The sequence below is a fragment of the Apteryx mantelli genome, chromosome 5 (genome assembly GCF_036417845.1).
Source record: "Apteryx mantelli isolate bAptMan1 chromosome 5, bAptMan1.hap1, whole genome shotgun sequence".
Classification (NCBI taxonomy): Eukaryota; Metazoa; Chordata; class Aves; order Apterygiformes; family Apterygidae; genus Apteryx; species Apteryx mantelli.
Window position 1 is genome coordinate 22,125,662 of NC_089982.1, and position 21,796 is coordinate 22,147,457.

A 21,796-nucleotide genomic window follows, 5' to 3' on the forward strand; every position below is an offset into this window, starting at 1 on the left:
CCTGATGTGTAGATGGCAAAGTTTTTTTCAGATCCTTTGAGATCCAAGTTGTATATAAACATAAATTATTATAGTTCTTGCACTATGCTGTCTACTATGTAAAGTTGTCAAATTTTATAATTCTAAGAGAAGATTAGTAAAATAAGAGACTAATAACTTTTGTAATCTGTTAGACAAAAGTAATAAACAGATGCACCCAAAAGTCTGATGTTGCTTCTGAACTGTAATAAAGAAACTTCCTTTATTTTCTCTAAGAATGGCTAATGTATTACTATTTTCTAAGATGAAAGCAAGTCACTTATTATTTGCTGGAATGCTGAATCACAGAATGAGAGAAAGAAACACTTTTGATAATCTTTAGTAAGAAAACTGCACCCTCTGTCTGCATGAAAGACTGTGCTATATTATAAGTGAACTGGATAAAATCAGTATAATATATTTGTTTGCCAGAAACTTCTGAAATCAGGTTCTAGTTAAGTAGAGTGTATTGTGTAGGTTGTTTTGTATAATACGAGCTGTTTCCTTTTGTAGAGTGGCTTTACACCTTTGCACATAGCTGCACACTATGGAAATGTCAATGTGGCAACACTTCTGCTAAACCGAGGAGCTGCAGTTGATTTCACAGCCAGGGTACGGAGGAATCCTTTTGTCTTTTTAGTTGGGATGGCCTATGAAAGTGGGAGCGTATCTTTGTTTAATTCCAAGTCAAGACTAAGTGAGAAACAAAGTAGTGTTGAAATTCTGTTATGTCCAAAGTTTTTTTCTTTGTGTGTGTGTTAATTCCTAAAGGTTGCCTCCATGCAATGCAGCAGAGTCCTTTGGAGTTTAGTGGCAACCATTATTCCCAGCTGAAAGGAGCAGGCTCCTTTGAATAGTTCCAGAGCGCCAATATTCTCATCACGTGTCAGTGCATTTTAGCTTCCCTGTCACAGTTAGACATATTCTAGAAGTCTATGTAATAAGTATTGGCTTTTTCCTGCCTGTTAAGGGTTCAGCATTTACTATACTACTTTGATATTTTCGCATATAAACATATTTTGAAAAAGTAAAATAAGGTACACTGCCATTATATAAATACAACAATGTAAGGACAAATTAATCATAACTACTCTTTTTATGGTAAACAACTGTAGAACTACATAACATAGTCTATTGCTGTTGTATGTTACATAGTTTGAAGCATGTCACCTAATGTTCTGCAAGCCTCTGGTAATCTGTATATCATCATAGCTACTGGATCATTACTTTTCCATATAGTTTTGCATTGCCAGACACACTTCAAATTACTGTAGCATTCTGCCTTTCAGACTGATTTCCTCCTTTTGCTGATCTGGAATAGTTGCTAATACTGCTTCTTTCCCTCACCCAAGGCATTTGCAAGGACCTTCAGGCTAAAGAGGACCTAGGTCTTTGCACTATTTGCATTACACTAATGAGATTCCTTTGTGCAGGAGTCATGCGTTTGTGTGTTCTGTGTATGTTGCAGTGATTTAAATGCATCTGTGTGGTGTGAATATTGACTTCCTGGGACTCTGATACATGTCTGTTTATTTGTCTGACTCCGGGACTGTGATGTTTGCTGCTTTGGCAAATGTGCTTCTTAGTTATTAAAAGAAAAAAGATTCTTGCTTAAAAAGAAATTACTAACTCTAGTTTAAATGGTGTGTGCCTAGCTCTGATGCTCAAGTATGTTTTTGTTTATTCTCTATAATGTAGTGATGGTCTCATTTTTGTGATCCAAACACAAAGTCGCCACCATCATACACCTTCAAATCCATCACGCTCATTGTTTGTTCTTTTCATGGTGTAGAATGGAATCACCCCACTGCATGTGGCTTCCAAAAGGGGAAACACAAACATGGTGAAGCTCTTGTTGGATCGCGGAGGGCAGATCGATGCCAAAACCAGGGTGAGTGTTTCTATTCCCTGAATATGATGATGTCCCTTCTTGGGAATGGATTGGGGTTTTTTGCTTGCTTGTTTTTCTTTTTTTAGCCAGAGACCGGGAACACCAAGATTCATAGCTAGGAATTTTACTTAAGTAATTGTTTCTTTCTTGTTTTCTGTTCTTAAAGTGAGATATTAGATGCAGTTGCTATAAAAGGTTAGCTGAATGCAGCTCCAAAAATGTTAACGTTGCCTTCTCACAAGTGAACTTGTTCTGAAACTTGGACCAAATTTTCAGTGGTAACTCCAAAAATAATTTATAAAGCAATACTTTTGTACTGATTTTATGTATTTGGAATCCTACTTTTGTTTTTCAGATAGTTATTTGTTTTATGTAGACTGTTTTCTGTGCTATCAGACTAAAGAATGGCTGGTATTGATAGTAGGAGGCAGAGAAACTATTTCTTTCAGTTTCCTGTATAATCTACCTGCATCATAGAGGAAATACAGCAAAACTCAGATCTTGGTGAGGAAACAGTTAAGCCTGTTAATCACTCCAATCGCTGTGTTGCACAGCAATGGGAAGTGGAAGGTCTGTGCTCAGCTAAGCCTTTCAGTCCCCTGACTCTTATATATTTATGCCAGTCATAAGTAGCCTATTGAGAAGGAAAACTGCCTCAGTGGGCTGGCAACCACTTTATACTGAAGAGTCAACACTAGGAACAAGTAACCTACACTGCCACCAGCAAACCACCTCTTTCTCTGTAACCACAGAGAATTAGGTGACTCTTGGTGGCTTCTTCCTCCCAGTTGTGTTATTGAAATGCCACAGCAATACTTCAGACTTTATTCATGGGTCATTTTGCAGTCATTCAGGACAAAAAAGATGCATCAATTTATATGAGTAGGGTTATTTTTTTTTATATCAGATTTTGGAATCACCTAGTAAAATGTGGTCATTTATGCAAATGGCACTGTACAGGACTTGTTCTTGAAAGCTGCTGTTTTTAGGCACTGATCTGCAAACTTACATCTCCAAGTAATAGAGGGTGTTTCAGAACACAGAGCTGGATGTAGGAGTTTGACACTAAAGTGACGTGTAAGGCTTTTGTTTAATAAGGTAGAAAGGTAGGAGACATTGCATTCAACAGCCCTTGTGGTTGATTCTGCCTCCTCTATTACTTTGCTATTAATTTAATCAACCATTTATTGCTTCATAATCTATGAAGACAAATTGCGATTAGAATTTGATTTCTGATTATGTATGGAATAATGTCTCACTTTTTTTGTTTTGTTTTGTTTTTTAAAACACTTGTGATGGAAAATGCTGCCCCTTATGAAGGCGTGTGGTTAATCACTCCTGACCAGATTCTCCACAATGTGTGCCTAAAATCTAATGGTAAAGAGGCAGGAAATATAATATACTGCAGTCAAGATATTCCAGATACTCATAAGCACAGTAGTCATATGGAAATGGTCTGTTTGGCTTCTGGAATGACAGTATTGAATTCACCTATTCACCTGCTCAATATTTAGATATTTGTTTTGGAAAAGTTGGCCCAGATGTTTGTCAAGGACGACTTGATTTTTATGAAGTCAAGGTGTATTCCCATCCCCTCTCAGTGAGGAAGACTGGGATGTAGTTGTGAATGACACTGAACGAGCAGGGCTCTGTCCAGTGTCCATGGAAGGCTCTCATTTTAGAGGAATGCCCACTGCCGTGGCTTACTGCCCTTCGTCAGCTGGTAGAGTAGCTCAGACAGTGTCAGCACAAAGACACCAGTGAAACCCATTAACGTATCCTAAAGCACATATATTCCAGTTTGCACAGGCTCAGCAGCTTCTACTTGCTTTCATCCTCTACATGCTCTCTGCTCAAAGTTGCGCGGCTGCAGTTGCTGCACGTACTTTACAGTGTGGGAGATTCCAAAGCTTTGGTTCTGTTGTCAATGTCTCTGTGGCGTGATAATGTCTTCATGCCAGCTTTTTATATAGTCTCGGTGTCTTTTTCTTTTCCCCTTGCTTTGTCCGCATGCCTTGTGCTTTGCTATGGCCGTGAGTATGTAGGGTATTGAAGAGGTAGGTTGTGTGTTGCATGCCATGCATACGTGTGTTTTGTACTTCAAAGGAAAGACTTCTGCCTCCCCCTGCTTGGTACTAACATGCTTGCCTTTCCATACGTGCCTTGTCATTTCTCCTAAGGAGCATTTACATTCTTGCAGGAGGTCAGAGCCACTGAAGCACAGTGAAATTAAATGTACTGGGATATTTCATGTCTGGTAGCCTGGGCTTTTATACTTGGTTTCCATACCATATCAAAACAAGCTCTTTGGTTAAGGAAGTATTCATTACTTTCATTCATTTTATTTTTAACTTTATTACATGACATCTGATGATGCATAAATTGAGTAAGCTGATTTTAACAGATTTTAAAAGAGCCTCAGTACTTTAATTTTGAAAAGTTAACCTGTGAAATCTCTTTATGTTTGAAAATGTTCCATTGGAATGATCTGTTGGGGTCCCTGTATTGTCTAAAAAAAGTTAAATAAAAAGTACATTCTTCAAAGTGAGTAAATTAAGAATGTGTCCTACCATTGCATAGTTAATGTTGCATGTCAGAGCAAATTCTGCTTGCTGCAGGAATTAAATATCTTTGTTTTGTGTACATTTCATAAAGTATACACTGAGATTTTTATGGCATTTCTTGCTAGACCATAAAGATGTAGAATTGCAAGTAAATTTGCTTGCCACATTTATATATATTTTTAAATATAGTATTTTACTTAAATATTTCTGGTAAATAGTAAATACTTGAATAGTATCTTACTTAAATATTTCTGGTAAATTTTACCATTTTTTAAACTAACTACTAAGTAAGTTCTTAAAATGTGGAATTTCACTTCTCTTTTATATTGTATCTAAAGCAAAATTGTAAACTCCATTCCAAATTGTATCAACAGGATAATTTTATTCATACTGTTTGTTATATTTACATTAGCATTAGTTGTATTTACATACAAGCCTCATCCGGAGGTTTGTTTGCTAAATGAAAACAGACAGAATTTCGTATTTAAAATGTTAGTGAAGCCTGTAATCTCTAAAAGCTTACCTGAACAAGAATGTCAATGACATATAGCTGTTTAAAATCTTAAAAAGCAAGATAACAGCCAACCTTCTGACCTCTAAAACTTACTATGATAGAGCAGTGGAACTGAGTTTCAGAAGCAATTGCAGACTGTGGCTTGGGACCTGTGTCCAGAAATTTGTTTTCTGAAAGGTGATGGAAACTTCAATTTATGCTTAAATCTATGTCATGCAATGAAGAGTAAAATGGCAATTGTCAATTCTCACTTTGATGGAAGGAAAGCATTTGCAGCCTTCCCAAAACATAGTAAAGATTATTACAGGGAAAATTGTTTTAGCATTTAAAAGCAAAACAATTTCAGCATAGTCAAAAGTATATTTATATTAAAAATATTTTTTTCTGATATAAATGAATAGTAGCAGGAAGGATATTCAAATGATACCTTCATCATATTGAAACGTTACTGACTTTATTAAAGCGTTTTAGCAGTGTTCTTTGTGAGTGCAATTTGTATAATATCTCTATTTTTATAATCTCTATTGAATAGCGTCTCTGTATTTATGCATAGAATGTATAAGAAAAAAGAAATAAGAATGTGAGACTTATTTAGTTTTTGATTTTGCTTTTTTGCCTTTAAAACACCATGTTATTCACAGCCCTTTGATGCCTTACTAGCGCTTCCATTTTTTGTGACTATGCAAGCCTGCTAGGAAGGTGGGGAGTAACACATTCACCTGTCTCAGAGGCTGAATTGTCATGTATTTGCATTCCTTCTACTGAAGCTTGCCACCATTGAAATACAATTTTTCTTGCTCTGGGACTTTTTTAGAGTCCTCTTGCAGGCTCTTGTCCAGAATATTTATGGTTGAAAAAAGCCTGGGATGAAACGGCAAATCCAGTTTTGGAATGGAAAGCTGACTGTGTTGGGAAGTAAACATGTTGTGTGCCTAGAGCTTGGCAGCTGGAGCTGGAGTGGGGATCAGAAGCGATAATGCTGGGGAGAAAGTCTGGTGTAACATTTGGGTTGGAGAAGGGCCACAGAAGAGAAAGGAAGCCCAGCTGGAGCTGAAAGAAGGGGAAGGTCAGTCACAGAGATGTGCAATACCAATGGGAAAAGAAAAGGAAAGGACCTGCAGGGGCTGGAACTTGGATTTGCTTTTTTTGTGAATGAGCTTCAGATGCCCTGGGAACCTACGGGGATTTATTCATGATAGTGTCGTCTTTTGTAAATGTGCATCCTGACAGAACAGGCACAGCTCTCTGCTGTTACAACATTGTAATGAGTTTCCTATCATAAAGCCATTGTAACGGGACCCTAACGCTGTGCTGACACCATTCTACATTTACAGTGGCATTTTTTTCTGCAGTAATCCTGCTGTGACATTTTCTCCTGGTCTTAACAAATGGGCAGAGCACTAATAATTCGTTGGCAGCTTTTGCTATTCCTAAAGCTATGTTAGATTATAAATACCTAATCACAAAGCAGATATTGGATATAAAAAAAATGTTAGTGGGTTTACATAATGTTTACAAGGAAGGGAGAGGGAATGTTGCGCAGATTATCTACATCAGCAAGCTGTATAGATTATTAGAGTATCATTTAGAATTCTTTAAGTTAATATCTTATTACTCAAGCAAACCCAGGGGATATTTTTGCTGTATTTTTTTTTATTTGTACTTTGAGTGGCATACTTGGAGGAATACTTTAGAGTGTGTTTAATTATGCCAAGATTCTTAAAGCTTAGAACAAGAGGTAGAGTTGCCTTATTCATTTTTAAGGAAATGAGGTTTAATAGTAATGCAAAAGTGAACAAATGATAAGACCTTTATTTTTCAAGGAAATTTGTACAACTTTGCATGTTTGTGCCTGACATGTACACATTATGCAAATTTGATTTCACCCTTATACAAATAAGAATTTGCAGGTGCAGTTTAGAAGAATTCTTTGATAATTTCGCTTTTGATTTTCACATGCTATCGTTAGTCTTAATTTCGATGAGCACCAAATGTGTGTAACTTCCCTTTCATTCAGACACTACCCACATAATTTCCCATTCCCATTCCCACAGCTTTTTGTTATTTCAGTCTCTCTGGTAAACAGAAGCAGAGCATTTTAATAACTATGAAATGACCTAATAATTTATCTTCCTGAGCCCTGTAGGCAGGAGCCATGCAAGGAATTTGAAATTAATTTTACAGGTTAAGAAATGATCAGTGATCTTCAAGAAAAAAGGCAAAAGTTGATGTTCTGTTTTGACAGCCATTTATGAGGAAAGTAGAAGTGATGAAATTTCATGGCTTCCATACATGGTGACTTGTAGTGTATTTTCTAACAGTGAGGTACCTGTTGGTTAAGTTACAAACAGTGTGCTAGAAGAGTACCACATACAGGAACAACAGATTAGAGGATACAGGATGTTATTCAGTTACTTGGAAGATGAAAACGTTTAACTTGCCATTCTGTATTATTTTGGATGAGATAAACATGGGATTTTCAAAGATGTAGATATGTTGAACTTCTCGTCTTCTAGAATGGCAGCCTTTGTGCTCCCGGAGTGTCCGTTATCTGTACACTGGGTGTGCGTCTCTTCGACCCAGTGTCGCATGTCCTGTCAAATGACGTTTGGTATTTTGGTCCGCATGTGTTCTCCAAATTACATGGTGTACCAGTTAGCAATGGAACGATTAAAATGGTATGTAGGCCAACTCCTGCAGTAGATTTCAAAGCATCAGGTTCATTGAAAACAGATAATGGAGCAAAAGCGTATTAATGTGGTACACCAGTGTGTGTCTCAATCTCGGTTAATGTCAGTTTGTCCTCATTGCATTATATGCTAATTCTTCTACTAGAACAACTCTCCCTTTTTGATTTCCCTCACCTTTGAATAAAACATAAGCAAAAATACAATCTAAAGCATTAAATATACAATAATTTCAAAATATACGTGCTGTTTTCCCCAGGACAAAAAGATTGAAGAGAAAAAAAATTATATGGGAAGAGGCTGCAGAGCACATTGCTTAATTCACCTACTAGAAAGTGCATGGACAGTAAATGATGATGGTTGTATAAACACTAGGACAAGATAGGATAGATGACAAATTTTTATCTCTATTTTTACAGGGAGTTATAGATAAGAAAATCATGCTTTTTAAAGATTCAGTTCTTGTTTTTCATTTAACTAAACTTTCTTTTCTCGTGGAGTTGGGGCGTCTCTTGGCTTGTATTGTTCTCCTTTTTTCTCCCTCTGGGGATTTGTCCTGTTTCTTTTCAAAGCTTCACACAATTCTACCTTTCTTTTGCCATTTTATTAAACAGAATAACATAAAACTCACTATGCATATAAGGAAGGTGAACCACCCACCTTGATTAAAATGTAGAGCACAAAGGCTGGAAACTGGAGAGAAATACCAGAAAAATACCTTTCCTGGATATATGTTTGGGGTATATTCTCATTTTAGTAATGCTAATTGGAGTTAGGTGTATGAACCCCTCTGGTAGTGAGATGAAAATATACTCAGTTGTGCCATGAGAGAATTGATATAAGGTGCTCTGAAGTTTCAGAGCATATAAAAACAGGTAAGCCAGTTATACTGGATTTCTTTATGATGACCCGATCTCCCAGGTTTTGTTTGAGGGAGTGATCTTGCATCTGTGGAATTTCCCTGCAAAGCTCCCACAGGGTTTAGTGACGCAGGAATAGCAACCGAGACAGTGAGAGTCAAGGCACACCTAAAACCCTTTACATGTTTCTGAAAAATGCCTGGAAACAGTAGGTATGTAAGGGAGAAAAATTCCTCCCTACAGATTTCAGTTCCTCACTGAAGTGGAGCTCTGTGCACTACTAACTCAAAAAAGGTGTTTCCTGCTCTGTGCTTCTAACTGAGGGTGAAGGAGGATCTAGTACTTGGACCTACCATTGGGAGAGTATTAAAGGGCTATGTTTACATAGTCAAAATGGTGCAATTGTAGTGCAATCTAGGGCTACTTCTAATTCAGAAGTTCTAGCAGTAGAAGTAAAAATATAGCAAACTAGATGTTCCACAAATTCTAGCAAGGCGATCAGTGTATCTTTGTATGGAGGAGGATCACTAACTCATACTTAAGGCCATATTATTACATTTTCACCACTTTTGTAATCTGTAAGTAATGAATTTATCTCAGACGAGCATATGCATCTTATAATCGTGCTGTTACTGGATTCCTTAGAAACACCATAGAAATAACAGTATCTACCTCCATCTAAGGCAAGCAGGTTGTCTGAAAGGGAGCAGGGCTTTTTCTGTGATTAAAAACCATTAACATATCAGCTTTATAAACCTCTGTTGAATGAATATTGATCACTTTTCTTAGTGCATGCTAGAACAGTATCAAGGTCTAATAAGAAGAAAGCTTGGGTTGCTATATCATATGAATTTTCTTTTTTCTGTCATTCAACACTAATACTCTTTTCCAACCATTTTTCTTGCCTCAGATTTCCTGGTTTTTTTCTCAATATAAAGGCCAAACTGTAGCAGCATTACCTAGAATGCACTCTCCTGTCTAAGTGTTTCATTGACACGTCTTTTGCTGCCACTGCTGTGTTCAGTGACTGAGTAGCCTAAGCAAGTGTTTTGGGACAGGATGTTCTTCTGCAGCAGAGAACATATTGCAGAGTTGATGCTCTCACAACATTTTTAGCAAAGAATTGTTAGCTCTTTGTTTGCCATTCAATCTCAGAAACAAAAGGTATTATTCTTATGGTTTTTTTCTCTTCCTCTTTTTCTCTCTGCTTTAAAATCTTCTTTCTCCTGCTGCCTGTTTAAAAAAACAATATATTCTGGAATAAATTTTCTAGCATGAACTTTTCCTGTTTCATCCCTGCATCAAAAGCAATCCAAAGGACCAGGGTTGATTAACAAGCATCCTTGGCCCAGCGCACATTACCGAGGGAGAGGCAATCTCAAAGCCATGCTGAGAAGGAGGGGAGGAGGCAATGCATGCACACATTGTCTGTGATAGTAGATTTCTACACACAGTGGGCTTCCTCTCTGAAGCTGTAACTGTTAGAGTGTCCTTCACTAGTGCAAGGAAGGATGGGGGGAAACTTCATGCTGTTGAGCCAGCTTCAGTTAGGAGTCAAAAAAAGGGAGCTTTTTCATACATTTGTGGGCTGGATTCCTGGAAATGTGTTTCACAAAGTGCCAGGGTGGACAGTTGGGGGTTGTGCTCATTTACTTTCCCTTTTTTTGCTTTAAGGATGGACTCACCCCACTCCACTGTGCTGCAAGAAGTGGACATGACCAAGTTGTGGAGCTGCTTCTGGAACGAGGTGCCCCACTGCTTGCGAGGACCAAGGTGTGTGCATTATTAGAAGAATATGTTAACAGCTCTATGCAACTTTCCAAATAATTTTTAATGTCACTGAAAGGACAAGGAAGAAGACAGGAACATTTCTGTTCTCCCAAAGGAAATATATTAATGGGTAGAACGATCCAAAAATAAGGTTTTCTTATATAATAAGGGACTATCCTTTCCCAATATGTGAATTAGTATACATCTCATCCCCACCTCTATAATATAAGACTAAACACATGATATATAGTGCTGTTGCAAGTGCTTAACTTCTGTGGCTTCCTAAAACCACAGGAAACAAAGATTGGAAAGTTGGGTCAGGTACTCCTGCGAGATTCCCTGTATATATTTTCTGATCCTTCATATAAGCTAACTAGATCCTGTGAGTTACAGCTTTTCCTAATTATTTTAATGGACTGTTTTGCACTTTGAAAATGATTTCAGTGTTCCCATTAATTTTTGAAAAGCATGCATTTAAGATGAATGCGTTTACTAGAAATACTGTCCCTTAAGTCAAACCAGTGAGAGAAAGATTTTTTGTCATATAATACCAAGCCCTAATGTGCAGCACTTCATGTTAGTAGGTTTCAGAGTGCTTGACAAAGGCAACCAGTATCATTAGCTGGGCCACAGTGATGTAGAGTATTGAAATTGTATGCCTGAGGTCCCCTAGAAGACCAAGAGCAACAAACAGAATTTAAATACGTCTGGACATCCCCACTGTGTTGAGGTTTGAGCAGAGCAGAACTGTCCAGTGAATAATCCCTCCTTCCAGATGACAAATAACCAGTGAGTTTGATCAGACCAAGTCAGTTACCAGTTCAAGTCTATCTTTAAATACCTAATGCTTTTTAAGTATCTGATTGCATATAAAATGGAAATAGATTTAAAAAAAACTTCCCACTGAAACAGGTGGTTCCAAACTGGAGGCAGACAAATATGTAAGTAATAAAACTAATTTTTTCTGGGGGGGGGGGGAATCCCTACCATCCACAGACTTCAACAGTTACAAAAAGATCTATTAAAACCAGACAATACTTTAAAACTTTCTCTTTTGCTGCCCTTCAAGTTTTGTGGTTTTAACAGAAGATCTAACCATGCTGGTATTTGAAAGTATCATTTTCCATAAGTTAGAGGGTCAGGTTTTGCTAATATAATTTGTTTTTTATTGAGCACTGAAAGAAAAAATATGTTCCTTGATAAATACGGTGATGGGTAGATGTTCTTCTCCAATTAGCATGCAACATATGTCATAGCATTATGGTGAGCATCCCCAGAACTGTCTTTTAAGGTCAGAATATGTTTTATTAAATATTAAATCATGAGACGACCATTAGATTTTTTTGCTTTGAATCAGTTCTGATTTTAATTAAATGTATGTTGTTTCTCTAAATTCCCCTGCATTTGCTGAAAGGGGCAGGGTGACTATAATAGTCTTTTTCAGTTTGTCTTCTAGTCTGTAGCTGAGATGCAGCCCTGTTTCAGTGACGGGAGTACTCCACAAACTCACAATGGGATTCTTTTAATATGTATCACTATCTAAGCAAGAGGTACTAGAAATTACTGTTCTGTTTTTTTTGTCACAGAATGGGCTCTCTCCACTTCACATGGCGGCCCAGGGTGACCATGTGGAATGTGTCAAACATCTACTGCAGCACAAAGCTCCCGTTGATGACGTCACACTGGATTACCTGACCGCCCTCCACGTGGCTGCACACTGCGGCCACTATCGTGTCACCAAACTCCTCCTGGACAAGAGAGCAAATCCCAATGCTCGTGCCCTGGTAAACCTGTCCCACCTGTGTAATGTAACAAAACTATCAAGGGGAGAGGAGTAGCACTTACTAGTAAAGATAAGTGAAAATTTTGTCAACGAATGCCATCAACCCTGAATAGGGGTTGTCAAGCCTACAGACTACCAGTATATTACCCCCATATCATTAGGGGTTTGTGTTTGTAGTGTCAGGTTTGGAAGCTCTACACAGTTCTTAGCATCAGCTAGAAATGGTTCTGATTTTAACTTACTCACTGGTGTTAGTAATAGTTTGTTTTTTTATAGTGTGATATGATACACAACTCATTTTTCAAAGATTTCAACTGAATCAGTAAGCTAATTGTCATGGAGATAATAATTAAAGAAAAAGCAGTATTTTTGCTTTATCAAATTATGACATTCCTGTATGTTATGTACCACTTTTTTTCTTTTTAAAAAAACAGTTCTGATGCTTACAGGAAAACAGGTCTGATCCTTTCACTCATTGATCTGACCATTATCTCCAAACTGAGAAAATACCACATTTGGCTTTGGGAACATATAAAGCTTTCAAGAGCCTTTAATCTATCCAAACCCAGATGTTATTACAGTTTCCTCTGATAGGAAGTAAGCCCATGAACTGTTAGCTGGATATAACTTGAAATAACAACATACTGCACTCAGTGTGGGAAAGAAAGAGACTGTGGACACTTAAGATACTTATGTATGGCAAGAACTCTGCTGTTGCCTCCTGTATTTGGTGCACAGAGCTTTCACTGCAGGCCACTCTTACGTCTTCCCCAGCTTCTTGCCTCTGATTTGACCTTTAACTTTTTGTGAACTGTCTCCCTATCACAAGGAGTTCTTACTTCACTGCCTGCTTGGAATTGGCTTTTTACTGCCCCAATCCTCTTCTGCCATGTCATTTTTTCAGCCTCTCTATACCCTCAAATTCCCTAACTCCTCTTGCATCCTTGTCTTATGCTTTTCTTGGTCAGTCTTTTTCCATACCATTTTCACTTGGTTGGTCTTTTTTCGTGCTGTTTTCATCCTTACGTCTTGTTTTTCTTGCCAGTCTTTTGATCACCTTTAACTGTACTTTCCTCAGCTACCCACACGTACACACTTGTATGCTAGCCCCCACATCTTTATTCTTTCCTTCCTTGACCAGAAATATTCCTTCTGTTCCTCCCCCTCCCTCTTTCTTTCCCTCCCTGAGAAACATTTATCCTGAAACAAAAGGAGAACAATCTCAGGCTGCTGCCTCCCTACTCTCCTACCTCAAGGCTCTTTTTGTTTTCTGTCTGTCTTATTCTCTCTCCCATCAGTGGCTCCTTGCCTCTGGCTTGTTTATAGTATTTAATATATTCAGTGATGCTCATGATTTCTGTTACTAATATGTTTCTTCTGCCTTCTCCTCTCCCCCTACAAACTGCTCCTCACTTGAATAGACAGAGCAAAATGCAATGAACTCAGGCAATAAAATTAAGTGAACATATGGAAACTTCTGAAACAGTAAAACTCCCTATGAAATATATTGAGAGTCATTGTGCAGGATGTGGAATACCTTATGGTTTTGAATCCTTCTGAAGAAATAGGGGAGGGATAATAGTAATAATATTCAGGAGAGAAGTACCGTGATGGAATAATTTTACAAATAATTCATTTTCAGCTACCTCTTTTTAAAAATAATTATTAATGCCTATAAAATGATTTGAAGATACAAGCACTACGTGAGTTCTCAGCTTTTGCAATTTGTATATGCTGTAAAGCACCTTCAGATCAACTACTAATTAATATTTCTCTTAACAGAGGTTGACTGCAGAATAATTTGTCACTATAGCAGTTACTGGTTGTTCCCATGAGCTAAGATTTCACTGATATAAATTCATTTTACTACTGGTTGAGTGTTTAGCAATATTGATCCTTTTCATTAGAAAATACAGCAGTTATTTAACAAAATGTTAGCTGTGCTTTTCACAAAAATGTTCACATACAGAGGTACTGAATTTTGATTTGCTGAGCTTTTTACTAACAGCTGAAAATTGAGCCTTTCACTTCATCTCACTTAGAAAATAATGTGTTTGCTTAGCTTTTTAGGTACATACTTAACTTGCATTAGCTATAATAGTACATAAAAACAGCTGAAAGTTGAAGATATATTACAGTATATAGTATGAAGACATGCTGTGTTGAACAGGCCTCGGTCTTACTGAGTGAGCATTTCCAAAGAGATGAATCTCTGCTGATCATTTGCACAATATTAAAACTATTGTCTCACAATGCAAAGTGTTAGGTTGCAATCCTGATTTAAGAAGTTCCTGTCCCCCTACCCTTTCATTCCTGTTCCTGCCCTGTTTAGTTTTAATCCAGATGGGTTCTGCTATCTTACTTACGATGCTTTGTGACTCAGCAGGGCAGGAATAAAGGAAGAGGGGATGCAAATACTTCAAGACTGAACACTTTGTATAATGCAACCATAGCTGAAGTAGTGATTATTAATTAAAGATACCTCATAGAATACACAAATATGCAAACACTTATGCATAAAGTATACTAAAGACTGATGCATAAATATAAGAATAAATAAATAGATGCTTAGCTTACAAGATATTCTGTGGAGTCAAATAAGAAAACAAGGCGGCATCTGGAGGAAATATTTGGTTCCTAGAGAGGGATAGAATATGCTCTATATGTTTTAGGCAAAAGATGCTAAATGAATTTAAAGTTATCACTATCATTTCTTGTATTTTCCTTGTGTTAAGCAATCTTCAGAACCACTTTTAAGTCTTAAATGGATGATACACATACATGCATGCAATGGGACTCACACAAGCGTACACACACACACGCTTGAAAGTCAGAACAGGCATGCCTGTACTTGGTGTCTGGAGGTGGAGGTTTGATTTCTCTCCAGTATCTGAGAAGAAAGCAGTGGCACGGCTGTGTTCTGCCTCACACTGCTGGGAAGAGATGTCTGTAATTCATAACCTATAGTGCCTCTAAAGAAGAGTTGCTTCTGATACTCTAACACTTCTGCTTCCAGTGTGCGCGCATGGAGCTGTGTGAAAAGTGTAGCTGCATGTTTTTAACTAACATGACTGTCTTTTGCACAGAATGGTTTTACTCCACTGCACATTGCCTGCAAGAAAAATCGCATCAAAGTCATGGAACTCCTGGTGAAATATGGGGCTTCAATCCAGGCTATAACAGAGGTAGAAAAATGTTTCATATCATGAAGAAACATTCCTTCTCTCTCCTTTTTTGCTTCCTTTTTTCTCTTTCTTGTCATGCCTCACTTTCACTCACTTATGTATTATTTAAACGAAGCAGCCCCACCCCTATGCCCCATGCAGAGGAGTAAAACTGCTCTTGCTTTGTTTCGCAGTCGGGCCTCACACCAATACATGTGGCTGCATTTATGGGCCACTTGAACATAGTCCTCCTTCTGCTGCAGAACGGAGCCTCTCCTGATGTCACTAACATTGTGAGTATGGCTTTGACTAGAATCATCTGTGCAATAGCTCATACAAAAAGAGTCCGACCTCCTCTGTGTTCAGCCAAAGGTCACATTTTAATGATACTTAATTACATTTTAGGACAAATTATCCTAGCACCTTTCCCAAACTGTAGAAGAGGGGAAAATGGCTATTGTATAGGCATTAGAAGCCATCTGTGGTTTCATGTGTTCTTCAGCAGTGCCTGAGTAGATAAAGTTTCCCTTAAAAACAGGTAAAGCTCACCAAATGCATGAAAACTCAATATAAGCCATGTCACACGGAAGATTGTGTTTCAGTTTTGAATGATGAAATTTAAATCCAAATGGTTCTAATTTCTGCTTGCTTGCACAGCTTCACTGGCTGCCATGAAATAGTGTCATTTGTGTTAGTGAAGGTGTATAAAATGCTTAAAACCTAACAATTAAGCAAAAAATAAAAATGTTAAACTCAAGATGTTCCTTTAACAGGAAATTCCAGGAATTGGTGCCTTTCTAAAGAACATATTTAAGTCTAAAAAATGTGACCTTTGGGAGGTAACACAAAATGCAGGACCTGACTTACCACAGAAATCAGTGTTTGTATATCAATAGCCTAGTTACCAAGAATAATAGTAATAAAAAGAACATGATGGTTTCCTGAGTTGAATATCAGAGACATATTGCTGTTTAAATTTGTTAATATAAACAAATATTTAACTTATGACTCTCTTCAATTTGAAAAGGAGTTTTTTACCAGTAAACAAAGTTAGAAATAAGTTCTCACAACAAAACAAATTAGTGAGTAATCGAGGTACACTGGACCTATCAGTTTTTCTCAGTTTGAAAAATCTTATATGTAACCCAGTAACAATTATCAACAAAACTATGAATTATTTGCTTGAGTTACTAGAGCAGGCTTGTCTTGACAAAATCTGTTCCTGCTTTTTTATATACTTTTTTATAGAAGCAATGTTTATATATAAACTTAATTGATGATATGGAAACCAACAAGAAATTTCTGTGGAAGCAATAAAAAGTATTGTAGTGGTATTACTGGACATTTGTGTGCAAAGTTTAACACCTTATAATTTATGCTACACAGGTGTCTTGGCTTTTACTTGGGAAGCTGAATTGCCCTGTTGAATTACTGTTTCCAAAGGCTAAATTGCTTTGCCAGTTCAAGTACAGAGCAGTCTATATAGAAATTTGATTGTTGAAGTGTATAAACTGTAAAACTTATTCACATTTTAAACAGTTCATTCTTCAGGTAATAAAACTTATATAGATGAAATTCTGTATTAAAATTTGTAATTAGGGCTGTGGGATTTTGTCTGATGCCTACTTACTAGTCACAGCTGGTAATACAATGTTAATTTTAAACTGAGTGTAGATAAATAAACTCCCTGGGAGGAGGGTTTGCTTGAATCAAAAGTTCATAAGAGTGGCTAAACTCAGGTTGCTTCCTTTGCTACATCTGTACAGAAGAAGGACAAAAAGAAGTTGATTTCTGATTCTGATGCAAAAGATCCAGATGATGGTGTTGTTTTGGTATTTACAGTTTAGTTTGATAGTCATGGGGTAAGAGCCATGCAGTAGAATATAGTCCAGCTCTAGAGCAAAGAGATGGAACTCTTCACACACAGAAGTGATCAGTCCTGCTGTGTCGTCATAACATAAAAGATAAATAAAGAGCTCTTGATTGTTGAACTGTTCCAGTACCTAATGTATCAGATACAGGTGAGCTGCACAGGGACTTTTTTAGTCCTTTGACTGTCCTTTGAGGACAGTGTCCTCAAAGAATGTGTTGAACAGTGCAAAATCAAGCTAGGAACTCCATCATCAAGGAATGCTCACTTTCAGTGTTCTTTTGCAAGCCGATGCAAAAAATAAATTCTTTGATTGTATCATCTGTACTTCATTATCCCAATCAAAGTTTCCAGATCACTCCAGTCAGACTTAAATTTCAAATTCTGTGGGCTAGAAAAGGTTTAAACCAAGATTCATGTCATAGCCTGCAGACACAGCCATGCTGCTGAGCACAGATTTTACACATTTCATATGCTGGCTCAGTTGTGCACAGCCGTTGCAAGGCCTTTTAAAGCTGCCAGCTCCACACAGTGGGCAGGAAGAGGCCATCTGGAAAAATATCCCCTTCCATCTTGAGGCTCATGTGCTTCGCAATCCCTTGAGAGAGACAGGCTCAATATACTCTTATCTCCTGTGTGGCGCACAAGCTGATGTGCTGTTACGTATAAGGCGGAGGAACGTATGTGAGCAGGGAAGTCCATAAGGCAGAATTTTCTTGAGAATAACTGGGGCTTGAACATTCTCTGGTGGGCCATATTTTGGCATCATTTTCACATTGTAAGACTGAATGTGAACTTGCATTTCCACTGGAGTTACTGATTGTAATGAGTGCAGCAAAGCCAGGATTTTCATTCTGACCCTCTGTAGTGAGATTACCCTTGTCTGGGATCAGAGTTTACAAACCATACACTGCCCAGGCCTACCGACATGTACGCACACACTTTCCTGAACTCACTCTTACTAAGCATGAATAGCCAGATTCTCAGCTAGTGGAAGTGCAACTTTCTCCACAAGTTGAAGTGGGGGGAATTTATAAAATCTGAGCTTTATTTGTTCCTGGAGGTTTATGACACTGAAACATTTTTGCTTTTCTGCAGCGCGGAGAGACTGCACTACACATGGCAGCACGTGCTGGGCAGGTGGAAGTAGTTCGCTGTCTCCTGAGAAATGGGGCCCTGGTTGATGCCCGAGCCAGGGTAGGTGTTCTCTTTGCAACTTCTTTTGCTTTCTCAAAAATGTATCTGAAGCAGTAGGGCTAAGAAGGAGCAATTTCATTTTTATTTGTTCTGTGGATTCAGCAGTAAGCACATCTGAATACCATTCCATAAGGTAACTTATTTGTGTGTAGTTATCCAAATAGAGGGTGTCTGGCTCAGAACAGTAACAGCTATTTTGTCTGAGCGAGAATTGTACAGGAGTGTCCGAAAACCAAACACTGGAGGTTCTGATAGCACCTAGCTCAGAGTGCCAGATTTTAAAACTAAAGGGACTGTTTGTCAAGCAAGGCACAGCTGTTCTACAATATATCAAGAATACCAAGGAAAGCAAGTGGTGCTCCCAGCAATGTCAGCTATCTGCCTTCTTACTGAGAAAAGAAAAACAATGTTTTTCTCCAAAGTTCCTCTTTCCATTCTAATAAGATATTGCTGAAGCTAATCCCAGAAATTAGCCTTACAGGTTGCTCCTTTACTCCTTTTTTTGTTTTTGTGCTGTCGCTTATTATGATTTCTGCAAGACAAATGCATAGAGAGACCTACTGGAATTAACCAGAATCTGGTGTTCAGGGTAGTTCTGCCTGTGGTAATTATCTACTCAATTTGAGTTGTAGGAAGAACAGACTCCACTGCACATTGCCTCTCGCTTGGGTAAAACAGAGATCGTCCAACTTCTGCTACAGCACATGGCCCACCCCGATGCTGCAACGACTAATGGATACACTCCACTGCACATTTCTGCCAGAGAGGGACAAGTGGATGTTGCATCAGTTCTCTTAGAGGCAGGCGCCTCACACTCCATGTCCACCAAAGTAAGACAAAATGCTTTGTGTCTGTGCTGTAGTAGGCAGTGCCCAGGGAGGAACCTATTCCATGACGAATGTACTTTCACTGAGAAATTGAACTAGTTTCGGTTTTTGTTTTGTTCTCGTTTAATCAACAGTGATCAAATAGACTGAACAAATGTATCAGGAGTTAATCAAATTTTTATGTATTTTGCTGTCATCTGAAGCTGGGAGTTTGGTTCCCACTAGAGCCAAAAGCAGGTCATGATAAATACATGCTTGCAGCATGTTTAAAATGTACATGAAGTCCTGATTTCTCTCTTTCCCATTGTGTTACAGGTAGGGCTTTTTTTTTTCTTCTTTTTTTTTGCCAAAAGTTTCAAAATAGAAAATGCAGATGTGGAAAAACAAAGCTAAATAATTTTGTATGAACAGGCCTGCATGTTTTTCAATACCCTGTTTATGTAAATAATTCTGGTCTCTACTAGCTGAAAGGAATATTCCCAAAACATACAATTCAGCATCTGTCCAGTCTCAGCTAATTCTGAATCTATTTTCAGTGGTTCTATAAATGAGGTATCATATGACACAATAGGCCTTTTTTTTCCTAGAGTTATAAAAGAAACATTCTGTTGAATTATTTTTGCTTTATGTTAGCCCAACATGGTTACCAATACATTCCCAACAGTGATGAGCACTTAAGAAAACAGTTACTGTGAATAGAACTATGTGCCAAGATACCGTTTCCAAATTTATCACAAGTGATTTAAGTGATTTTTACTATAGTTTTAGATCCAAAGATCTAAACCTGATCCCTGATTTTGCACCCTTGATTTTACAATTGGAACTTAAAACATATTTTTGAAAAATGGGATGTCTTCCAGGGTTTAGAAAACTAAACCTGTGATTCTCAAATTCTCATTCGCAGGTTACTGGGAATGCTTGCTGTTCCCCTTTTATCCGGCTGTTAAATCACATTAAAAATGGCTAAAAATACACTAAGTACTTTCCTAATTTTCCATATTGCTTTATGGCAATAGCTTTAGTTACTACAGGACCATTCTATAATTATGAATAGGGAAAGGTTTAGTCCACTAGATAATCTCTCTATTAAGCTGTGATTCATGAGATGGAAATGTTTGAGATTCCCTTACGTAAAACACTTTTAAAGTGGGATTAATTGAACAAAATGACAATGAAAATAAACACTACACATCTCTTATATGTCAGGCAAATAGGCCCTGGTGGCTCCCTGGGATTATTGTCAGGACAGCAGTGTAGTCTGCCACCTACTGTCTTGCATCCATGAGTTTTTCTTATCAGCGTTATTTTTAAAACTGAAGGGATAAGCAAATAGCATGTTAGTTTGACACAGTCTTAAGTCTGTGCTTTACTGACAACCATTATTAAAACTACTAGAAAATGACTCTCTAAAGAGACACTATTTTTAGTCTTACCGGAGGATCCTTCAAAAACACTGCCCTTGAGTCATGCATGACTCTCTTCACCTAAATTTCAGAGGCTGCAACAGAACTTGGTGAGTGTATAGGTATTAAGTCCAAATATAAATCATTCTTCAACAAACTCACTGAAGAAGGGACACAATTTCTGGAGCTTTTCTCACTGAATTTAGTTGGTGTTTCATTGTAACAGGCAAGAATTGATACAGGAAACATTTCTAAAGCTATCATTATGAAACTGATTTAAAAATGCAGCCTGTTCTGAGGAGAAATTTGAATGAGTGCCTCCGTTGCCCACGCAATGTGTTCTTCTGATGAAATCTGTATCAGATAAAATGTCTGCCAGCCTGACACCATGTATGTATGAAAGAACAAAAGAGAAAGTTTTTTTGTTTTTTTTTGTATGTCACACTTTTCAAAATGCTTTCAAGTGATAATGCTATTTCTAGGTATGGCTATTGATTTTGAATAAAAATGGCAGTTAGGACATAGGTTGAAACATAACCACCTATAACATTTACTGTCAAGAGTACATGTGGCTCTTAAAAGAGAGATGTCAGCATAATTTTTAACACGACCATTTGCTTTTCTCTCCTGACATTTCTCAGAAGGGATTCACGCCTTTGCATGTGGCAGCCAAATATGGAAGCCTGGAAGTGGCGAAGCTGCTTTTGCAACGCCGAGCCTCTCCCGATTCAGCTGGCAAGGTACTGGCTTGGGCGCTCAGAAACAAGAGTCAGCAGCGAGTCAGCTTCTCCTTTAGGAAATAACTGTGCAAAACAGACATGCAAAAGAAGGGTGCAGCTGCTTTCACATGATCGCATTAGCTTTATTGCATTCTCCCAAGGGTGATGGTTATGCATGTTAGTTTTGGAAACTGCATTTACAGTATTTGTTGCTGTTATATATTTTTACCTTCCTTATAGATGGGCATGCTATGCACAGCTGTAGGGCAGACACATTTCTGTGGCTCAAGAAAAGCCTATTCCATTCAGCTGCTCAAACTGTACAGATCTTAATTCAAAAACAAGGGGGGCAGGCTCAGCTTTTTTCCTGTGCCGTGAGGATTGCTTGTCACAGAGTCGAGGGGAGCAGGTGGCCCGAACCCGCTGTGCACCCAGGGAGCAGGCAGGCAGCGGGTCCACTCAAATTCATCCTCCGCCGCCTCTCCTTCCTATTAAACACAGCCTACTAACCGCTGGCTAAATAATAATT

The 21,796-nt window shown here is 38.0% G+C and overlaps 1 protein-coding gene across 1 annotated transcript in view; it reads left to right on the plus strand.

Annotated features, from left to right (window-relative positions):
• The window catches only part of ANK2 (ankyrin 2), a 181,939-nt gene that overhangs the window by 53,423 nt on the left and 106,720 nt on the right, over positions 1 to 21,796 (plus strand). Inside the window, exons 8-16 of the mRNA XM_067297629.1 lie at positions 532 to 630; positions 1,811 to 1,909; positions 10,209 to 10,307; positions 11,891 to 12,088; positions 15,174 to 15,272; positions 15,446 to 15,544; positions 18,220 to 18,318; positions 18,951 to 19,148; positions 21,190 to 21,288. Coding sequence (XP_067153730.1) covers positions 532 to 630; positions 1,811 to 1,909; positions 10,209 to 10,307; positions 11,891 to 12,088; positions 15,174 to 15,272; positions 15,446 to 15,544; positions 18,220 to 18,318; positions 18,951 to 19,148; positions 21,190 to 21,288 — 1,089 coding nt within the window. The remainder of the gene's footprint in view (positions 1 to 531; positions 631 to 1,810; positions 1,910 to 10,208; positions 10,308 to 11,890; positions 12,089 to 15,173; positions 15,273 to 15,445; positions 15,545 to 18,219; positions 18,319 to 18,950; positions 19,149 to 21,189; positions 21,289 to 21,796) is intronic.